The sequence below is a fragment of the Rosa chinensis genome, chromosome 4 (genome assembly GCF_002994745.2).
Source record: "Rosa chinensis cultivar Old Blush chromosome 4, RchiOBHm-V2, whole genome shotgun sequence".
Taxonomy (NCBI): domain Eukaryota; kingdom Viridiplantae; phylum Streptophyta; class Magnoliopsida; order Rosales; family Rosaceae; genus Rosa; species Rosa chinensis.
The window spans coordinates 16,852,965-16,861,789 of NC_037091.1; the positions used below are offsets into that span (position 1 = coordinate 16,852,965).

Consider the following 8,825-nt stretch of genomic DNA (forward strand, 5'->3'; position numbering starts at 1 on the left):
GGTTGTCATGAACTCACGGCGATGGATGTGCAACACAAAGTTTCCGGCGGCACTTAGGGTTTTTTCAAGCCACAGGTCCCTCACCCACACCTTTCTTCAAGCATGATAATTTAATGACCGTTTTATACATTTTTTTAGTTAAATGGGTCGCATTGTTAACCCTTAAATGAATCATTTTGTCTAACACGACACAACCTATTTGTTAAATGGGTTAAGCGGGTTGGAAACTGGTAACCCGTTTAATAAATAGGTTGAGTTTTGGTTTAAATTTTTGACACGATTATTAAATGGGTTGAATTTGAGTTGGTATCTTGCGACACAACAAATACCTTGATCCGACACGAACCCTACCCGACACGACCTATTGATAGCCCTAGACTTTCATTCACATCCAAACAACAATGAAGAACCTTTTTTTTTTTATACGAGTCATGCTTAAAAGCACGACCGGCCGTCTACGGCCCAAGGAGAACACAGTCAACAAAGTTAAAAGTCGAGAGAATGAAACAGTCAACAAATGGAAGCCACGAGTTGAAACAGTCAACAGGATATTCTTGATCTTGTTTCTTCCACAGGATGTGAAGGTGGACCTGTGCAATTCTCTGATATATTTGCAGATATCAGATGATAGAAATTGGATTTTGTCATTTTATGGTTGAAGTGATGAAATTCATTGGGCGTTTGCTGGTGTTTCTCTCACTACTTCCTCTCTCTACCGCTCAATCTCCAAATATAATTAGCAACAGAACAACATGCCCCATTGATCTCAACTATGTTCTTAGAGTCCCCTTCAACTCCTCATTTTGCAAAAACTTCCGAGCCGATCCCCAAATGGACATCACCCAGATCCCATGTTGTCAAGTTCTATTGTCTCTCTTTGCAATAGGCCTTGCTCAACACCTCAAGGCCACCACTTTTTTCCTACTCCCCAACATAGCAGCCTCAAATTCTTGCCTCCAAAACTTCCAGTCGAAGCTCACCTCTCTAGCACTCCCTCCCAATCTTGTCTCTTATTGTTTTGACCCTATACAATTTGTGACTAGCCCCAACATCTGCGCCCAAATTGAGTCTTCCCAAGATTGGGTCTCTAAGCTTGATCAGACCACTGCATTTGACTCTGCATGCAAGGCAGACCTCACTGACCTATCATCCTGTGATGCTTGCGTGGCGGCTGGCTTTAGAATTCAGCAAGAATTAATCACCGTTGATGGTAACAGATCTCACTCTAGAGATTGTTGGTTCTTCACAATAATGTATGCAGCAGCTGGTATTATCAATGACTCTGAACCTGAAAGTGAGGGCAACCTGTCTTGTGTTTTCGGTTTACCTTTATTGAATAACACTCTTGTGGACACTGCTGTGAATTTGCCCAAAAAGAGCTATACAGCTCTTGTAACTGCAGTAGTCTCAGCAACAGGAGGGTTGCTTACGATATTATTTTTATACTTCTTATGGAAGGAATCTTTGGGAAAGAAAAGGTACTGTTGTTTGCTAAAACGCACTCTGTCACTCACATTCACATAGCATAGCACATAGATTGAAATAAACCAAACCAACAATTAATGCTCTAACAATAATACTGTAACAGGGCATATAGTGAGAATATTCGAAATTTTAGTGCTGGAGATGAGAAGAATGATACAGAACTACCGGTCTTAAGTTTAAGGAGTATATTAGCTGCTACAAACAACTTCTCTGAAGCTAATAAACTAGGAGAGGGAGGGTTTGGCCCTGTTTATAAGGTGACACTTCCACTATCTGCTCCCAATATTGTTGCAAGTACCCATTTCTTCATAATATGCTAAATCTTGTTCTTCAATAGTTTCAATCTCATTTTTCTTCTTTTACAGGGCATCTTAAAAGAAAATCAAGAGGTAGCCATTAAAAGACTGTCAAAGAAGTCAGGGCAAGGATATCAGGAGTTCATGAATGAGTTAAAAGTTATAGCAAAGCTCCAACATAACAATCTTGTTAGGCTCTTGGGTTGCTGTATTGAAAAGGAAGAAATGATATTAATCTACGAGTACATGACTAATCGAAGTTTGGACAAATTTTTGTTTGGTATATATATGCTTACACTTTAGATTAGTTTTCATTATCGATGTCTAAGATACATTAATTTTCATTGTTAGTCATTCTTCTTTATGGTTTCTGTGATCAGATCCAAGGGAAAACACAAAGTTGGATTGGGGTAAACGCTTTCGGATTATAGAAGGTACAGCTCAAGGAGTACTTTATATCCACAAACACTCTAGATTGAAAATCATTCACCGGGATCTAAAAGTAAGTAATGTTCTGTTGGATGAAGAAATGAACCCCAAAATTTCAGATTTTGGAATGGCAAAGATTTTCGAGATAAATCAGACTGAAGCAAGTACCAACAGGGTTGTTGGGACATAGTAAGTACATGTAGGGTTATAATTTCAATATTTAAAACTCAATGGCATCACTACTATTACTCACATCTCCATCATTAATTCATATAGCGGTTACATGTCACCTGAGTATGCACGCTATGGTCATTTTTCTGAGAAATTGGACGTATTTAGTTTTGGAGTGTTGTTGCTGGAGATTGTAAGTGGAAGGAAGAATTCCGCTTTCTATCATCTTGAACACCCACTAACTCTTGCTGGATGGGTAAGTGATAGTCTAGTTTGTTCTTTTGTGAGCTGCACTGAGTCACTGACTATAACTTTATTAGTTAGCTTCAAATTTAAGTGAATTGTCATCCATAAATTTTAATATATGTTCAATATCAGGCATGGAAATTATGGAAAGAAGGTAGAGGAATGGAGGTGATTGATGCATCAGTGAGAGAAACGTGTATGCCAAATGAAGCTTTAAGGTGTATCCATGTAGCATTATTGTGTGTTCAAGAAGATCCAGTTGATCGACCAACAATGTCTTCTGTAATTCACATGTTGGCCAATGAAGCTACATCACTTCCACTATTCAAAGAACCTGCATTTTCAACACATAGTAATTATAAGGCTGTTTGCTCTTCTTCTCCATCATCTAGCATTTTTTCGAACAATCTGGTAACCATTAGCATCCCTCAAGGTAGATAGAGGTTCAATGCCTATCTGTCGGCGAGTGTTTACAAATTACACTTTGAGCCGCATAATTTTATGTCCAGATGTCTTCACTTTGGAATACACTTGTGTTCCTTCTCTTCCCTTGGACGTAAAATGATGCAGCCTTTCTATTTCAATGAACTGCATATTACCAAGGGAACAAATTAAAATAGAAAGGTTGGAGATTTGCCTTGCCTAGTGTATGAAATTGTCAATGCAAGAGAAGCACTGATGGATTTATTTGTTAAAACTTAGGCAAGAAGGTAGCTAGAGTGGGTTGATGATCTCTAAGCCAAACCTATGAAGCCTTATGATGTATCTATGTAGGAATCTTGTCTGTTCAAGATGCTCTAATCTCTGATTGATCAACCAAAAATGTATTCGGTTCTTTTTGTTCTTCTTATGCTGCAGGACAATGAAGCTATAGTACTTCCATTTTCCAGTCTATTTGCAATTCTCACTGTCAAAATTATCCATTAAAAAGTAAACACGTACAACTAATGTGATTACATATACAGGACTGAAATAGCAAGACTAAATCTAATATTTGCTGTGGACTAGTATTTCACGCGAGGTATTCTTCTCACTTAATTGAGGCACTTTATCAAAGTGAGGGGGTGGCTCTTTCTTTCTGTAGTTATGTTACTCTCGTATATTTGTAGTAGCCAGGACACTATAGTACCAGGCAAATCAATCGGTGCAAACCAGACTTTAGTTTCTTCCAATGGAACCTTTACGTCAGGTTTTTCTAGTCTTGAAAGTTCTACCAAGTTTTTCCTATGTATATGGTACAACACAATCCCACGCACAGCATCAATTGTATGGTAGCCAACATGGAATCCCCACTTGATTCTCCAGGTTTTTTTGGCCCTCAGAGGTGATGGAAATCTTGTGGTGTTGGATGGAACTGGAAAACTAATTATCTGGTCATCTTGTGTCGATCGAGTTTCAAATTCATTAGCTTCAACCAATCAAGAAAAAAGTTTCCTGATTGATGAATATGAACACGCATGGTTTGCCTCATCATTCCAGCTATTTTGAATTTTACATAGGCATATGCAAAGAGAAAAAGAAAAACAAAAATAATTCCGGTGCCGGGATTCGAACCCGGAAACTCATATCCAAGTGAGAAATTCGTTGAGCTACACCGGATGATGCGATTGTTATAGGTTTTGAGCTTTATTTATTCTATTTAGTCTTCCACCCACCTACACTGAACAAACTGATCACCCATTTTGGGTCTCCCTCCAGTTGCAACTCCATTAGCAAAAGGAAACTATTTTGGGCGCTTCACTCTTCACTGCAAGTATGTTTGCCCTTATGTGATTTTTGCTGTTATAGCCCACCCCAGGTTCAAATTCTGGCTTCATCAACAGGGTCTTTCAATGGGTGTTTATACTTTTGAAGGGGTTTTTGTCTGTTTGCTTTTGTAGAATACAAGTATTCTGATGCAATCAGAAAAGTTTTAAGGCATTGCATATGCATTTGTTGTATTTCACCCAAATGAGTTAGAGTTGATTCTACAGTTACAGACAATTGTCTATTATGCTATTTTCTAATGTGTTGCCTCTCTCTCTCTCTCTCTCTCAAAATAGATGTCATCTCTTGGAGAAGAGAACCCCAACGATGATACCCTTATGTTTATGGATCTTGCTTTACAACAGGTACTGTTTAGACTTACTCCCAAGTAGGCTTTAATTTAAAACCGTTAGTTGTGTTTTTCTAGTCATTTACTTTCAGTTTAAGAAATAAATTACAGGTTTTTATACCGTGGATGTAATGTGGCTTGGATTTCAATATAGTAAAAATATTACTGTCCCTCACAAACACCCAAAGTTGAATTTAATGATGGACTGGTCTGGTTAAGTTACTGTCTGCCTTTCACTGAGGTTTCTGTACAGTTCTGAGACCGCAGCTGTGCAATTTACATTTTCTGGTCCTTTTATAATATGATTGAGTTTGTTTTTGTTGCTTATCCGTTGTTGTTGGTGCTATTGGATAAAAGAATTTTCCTTCAGGTTCAGCTCTAGTCTTCATGTGCATTGCCTCTCTTTACTTTATTCTGCTTGATATGTATCCTTTTTTTTTTTTTTCCTTTTCTTATTCTGGCGTTAAGTTTGCTTCCATAGCTGATATTTAACTTCTATATTTCTTACTGCTTTATCTAGGCAAAGCTAGCTTTGGACAGCCTTGAAGTTCCTGTCGGGTACACCATTTGTATATCTTATAAATTTGTTGTGCGTTGCCTTTTAATATTCTATGCGTGTTTCGTTTTAAGTTCACCCCTTACCCCTTTTCTTTGTTCACATAACTTTTGGATTTATCCTATCGGCCGTATAATTGATGATTGTCTAGGTATCGTTCTATTGTTCAGGAAAATTAGAATGTTTGGAATCCGTTTCTTTTGTTAAAAGTCAAGGGTATAAGAACATGATTGCACTCTTTTCTCTAATCTTTAGAATTTCGATTGATCAGCTGTGTGATTGTTGAAGATGGAAAGGTTATAGCGTCTGGAAGGAATCGGACTAACGAGACACGAAATGTAAATTTCCCATCGATGCCTTTTTATTTTTTACTTCATACTATTCAATTTGTATTCTGGTGTTGGTCTCCATTGTTAGTCTGTGGTAGTGACTATTTATGGCTTCTGAAAGAACCACATACATGGTCACGTCTCTCTAGTTTGTTTCATATTAGGATAATTTCTCACATTTCAAGTGTATCTTCTTCCCAAACAGTCTTCTCCTGAATCAGTAAGAAAAGATGGGCCCATATAATCTCATATTCAGTAATATCTTAAGGGTTGTTTGTGGGATTACTGAGACTAGCTCAATTATTATAGGACTCACTTAATATATAAAGTAGATGTTTCCATTTCTTTTCTCTGCAGTTAACTTTAGATCTAAAGCAATCTAGTTCCTTCCATGTCTCTCTGTTCATGTACAATGTGTATCTGCACTTATATGATGATCTTTTTATAAGACCTTACTTTAGTAGCCATGTCATTCTCCCTCCATCTATCAGAATGGAGAACACCTGATTCATGTCCTTTTTACATCAAGTAAGTTAATTTAAAAAAGTTTGATATTGTAATTAAAACCACTTTTGACCCATCACTTCCTCTCTTTTCATAAATTCCTGGATACTCAGTTGATTTATTCTACATCAATCAGACTGCACCTCTCTCGTGTGTGATGCATCTACTAACATTTTATGTGAACATGGTTTGTCACTTTTTTGTTGTGTTATACACATATAAGTCTGCTTCTTACATAAAAATATGGACATTAACACCTATGGGTTTCTGTGCTTGCCTAAAAATGCAGGCTACAAGGCATGCAGAAATGGAAGCCATTGATACTCTTCTTGAGCAGTGGAGAGAAAAGAGGCTTTCAACTTCAGAAGTTGCGGAAATCTTTTCAAAATGTAACCTCTATGTTACATGTGAACCATGCATAATGTGTGCAGCAGCTTTATCAATTGTTGGTATGCCCTCTTTCTCACGAAATGATAAAACTTTTCTTTCTTCTCTTTGATTATGTATAGGTAACTATCTCTTGGTCAGGTATCGAGGAAGTATTTTATGGCTGTGCCAATGACAAATTTGGTGGGTGTGGATCAATACTGTCGCTGCATTCAAGTAGCTCTGAGGCACTCATGAGGTTGTTATCTGAACTTAACACAGTAAGCAAGAATTGACTCGAATTTTGCTGGTCTCTAGTAATTTTTTGCCCGGAAAGAGTTTACAAGTTGTTTCCTATGTTTGATGGACTTTCCAAAAGGCAGTTCCTGGTCAAGTGTATTAAATGCAACTACAAAATTATATATAGTAATATAGGTAGTGGCAGACTAGCTATAGCTTCTTTTTATTTTTATTTTAAATTGACATGGTTTTAATAGTTTAGGGGTGAATACTTATAGGTGAAGTCAAAAGGTGAAAACAATCCCTCCATAGAGAAACTGGATGTTGGCTATTTAGTTGTCTGTAGCAGAAATTGTTTTATTTATATATAGGTGTGTGCATATATTATTTAATTAAACTTTTGAGTGATTTTCTTAATTGTGTTTAATGCTGAAGTGGTTTCATATTTTTTCTTTAATGGATGCAAATAGATGTAAAGGATCATTGACTGTCTGCAGCCATGATGGGAAAGTTACATCAGTATTATTTTCTAGGCACCCTGTTCTCTGAGTATCTGAGGTTTACGTTTAACTCTATACCTGAATTGTTGGATTTGTGCCTGAAATTTCAAATTTGTATAACTATTAAGCTATAAACTGTTCCTTGGTTTTGTGATCTTCTACTCAAGATGATTGTTGCATCAGTCCCTCACTTTCTCTTTTGTTGTATAGTGGTGGAGTACCACAGGGGAAAGGTTTCAAATGCACTGGAGGGATAATGGCATCAGAAGCAGTCTCTCTTTTCCGCAATTTTTACGAGCAAGGAAACCCTAATGGTATCTGGTTTAGGAATAATTTATGTTTTTTAGACTGTAGTGAGATGGGAGAATCATTCATGCTTGCTTTCTCCTTTGAATTCATCAATTCTTTGCTCAATTTAGGGATTCAAATTTGTAGCATATTTTAAATGCATGAAACCAAACTCCCATTTGAACTATCCTGTTCCTAGTTGAAGTATTTATTTAAGCTTCTTTATGTGTGTAATGTGTATTCTTTGGTTTCTTTCAGCTCCAAAGCCTCATAGACCTCTGACTCACCAGGCCATACAATGAATATGAACGGATTTGGTAAGTTATACTTTCAGAATTCTGTTTTAGTTCATTTGTCTTCTTGTGTTGTTTTTTGGATAAGTTTAATTTGATAGCTCTGTTGCCTGGCTTATTGCAGTTTTTGCTTCTGCAACTCTCTTCTATTCACCGTTTCTTTTAGTTGGTTTCTATTTTGCTTAGTGTTTTCTTGCTCGGGTCAACTTACCAAAATTTTAATTGGGTTGACAGGTGCAATCAGAATACCAAGTTTAATTAACTTGGTCAACTAACCAAAAGAACGAGTTATTAAATAGTCTTTAATGTTTGCCAAAAGGGATAAAGATGAAAATTGGGAATTGCAGGAGAGACGGCACCCCAGGAGGGGATGTAGATGAAAGTTTCTTCACGTACTTGAAAGTTTCTCTGTTTACTTAAACTATTCATTAATGGAAAAGCTCTCTTGAGTTTGAGACTTGGTTTTTCTGTTTGTATTTTGTTTTCATTGCCATTATTATTACAACCTAATTACTTGCTCCGCTTAGAGCATTTTTGATGGGAGTCTGTGACTCCAACCATATTAAAAAAAAACGAGTAAGATTTCTGTGGCTCCCTAAAAGTAGCTCCTAACTTGTTAAGGAGTGGAGAAGCTTAGGACCTTAATTTTTTTCTTCTTGTGGTCCGATGCTCCAATATCTTTGTTGTACTTCTATTAGTGCATGCTGTTGCTATAGATCTCGTGATTGTTCATGAGTGAGCTGTGCCATGTTGGTTATACATAAATCCAACATGGTGATCATGAGTTCAAGTCTTTTTCATATGAGGATGGGGATAAGTTTCATCTTTGACATTCATATCCCGTAATCATTTTCTTTGAAATTCATATAGTTACCATCTTTCTTTCATGAGTGAATCCAAGTGGCGGTTCGGACTGTTTAACCTATGTCGGGAATTTTCAGATAGCGTCGTTTCAGCTTTCGTATGTCGTCCCTTCATTAGTTTCAGACTAGTCACTGGATTTGTAGTGAATATTCAGTGGTTAGCC

At 37.0% G+C, this 8,825-nt stretch overlaps 2 protein-coding genes across 7 annotated transcripts; both read left to right on the forward strand.

The window, feature by feature from the left end:
- Nucleotides 1-472: 472 nt before the first annotated feature.
- Nucleotides 473-4,152, forward strand: LOC112200855 (probable receptor-like protein kinase At1g11050). The gene is made up of 6 exons (XM_024341858.2): nt 473-1,478; nt 1,589-1,742; nt 1,851-2,061; nt 2,162-2,399; nt 2,487-2,637; nt 2,760-4,152. The coding sequence occupies exons 1-6, from the start codon at nt 625-627 to the stop codon at nt 3,066-3,068; spliced, it is 1,917 nt and encodes a 638-aa protein (XP_024197626.1). The 5' UTR covers nt 473-624; the 3' UTR covers nt 3,069-4,152.
- A 135-nt stretch (nt 4,153-4,287) lies between these two features.
- On the forward strand, nt 4,288-8,394 carry LOC112200856 (tRNA-specific adenosine deaminase TAD2). Of its 6 annotated transcripts, none has more exons than XM_024341861.2 (9): nt 4,291-4,380; nt 4,670-4,738; nt 5,243-5,280; nt 5,550-5,616; nt 6,401-6,560; nt 6,640-6,736; nt 7,428-7,531; nt 7,764-7,822; nt 8,033-8,381. In XM_024341861.2, exons 2-8 carry the CDS (start codon nt 4,670-4,672, stop codon nt 7,805-7,807), a joined length of 579 nt encoding a protein of 192 aa, XP_024197629.1. In that variant the 5' UTR covers nt 4,291-4,380; the 3' UTR covers nt 7,808-7,822; nt 8,033-8,381. The 6 variants fall into 6 exon arrangements, 4 of the variants coding, with proteins under 4 accessions (XP_024197631.1, XP_024197629.1, XP_024197632.1 ...); XM_024341862.2 differs by having other exon boundaries at nt 4,336-4,425; XM_024341863.2 differs by lacking the exon at nt 5,243-5,280 and having other exon boundaries at nt 4,288-4,380; nt 8,033-8,386.
- Nucleotides 8,395-8,825: the final 431 nt, after the last annotated feature.

What these genes read in the sequence shown, in the direction of transcription:
- LOC112200855 (XM_024341858.2), top strand. Translation starts at nt 625, where the DNA reads ATGATAGAAATTGGATTTTGTCATTTTATGGTTGAAGTGATGAAATTC. An exon ending in TTTGGACAAATTTTTGTTTG is followed by an intron (nt 2,062 to 2,161) that starts GTATATATATGC and finishes TTCTGTGATCAG; the next exon opens with ATCCAAGGGAAAACACAAAG. An exon ending in AACAGGGTTGTTGGGACATA is followed by an intron (nt 2,400 to 2,486) that starts GTAAGTACATGT and finishes TAATTCATATAG; the next exon opens with CGGTTACATGTCACCTGAGT.
- LOC112200856 (XM_024341861.2), top strand. Translation starts at nt 4,670, where the DNA reads ATGTCATCTCTTGGAGAAGAGAACCCCAACGATGATACCCTTATGTTT. An exon ending in TGGATCTTGCTTTACAACAG is followed by an intron (nt 4,739 to 5,242) that starts GTACTGTTTAGA and finishes TGCTTTATCTAG; the next exon opens with GCAAAGCTAGCTTTGGACAG. An exon ending in CGAGCAAGGAAACCCTAATG is followed by an intron (nt 7,532 to 7,763) that starts GTATCTGGTTTA and finishes GGTTTCTTTCAG; the next exon opens with CTCCAAAGCCTCATAGACCT.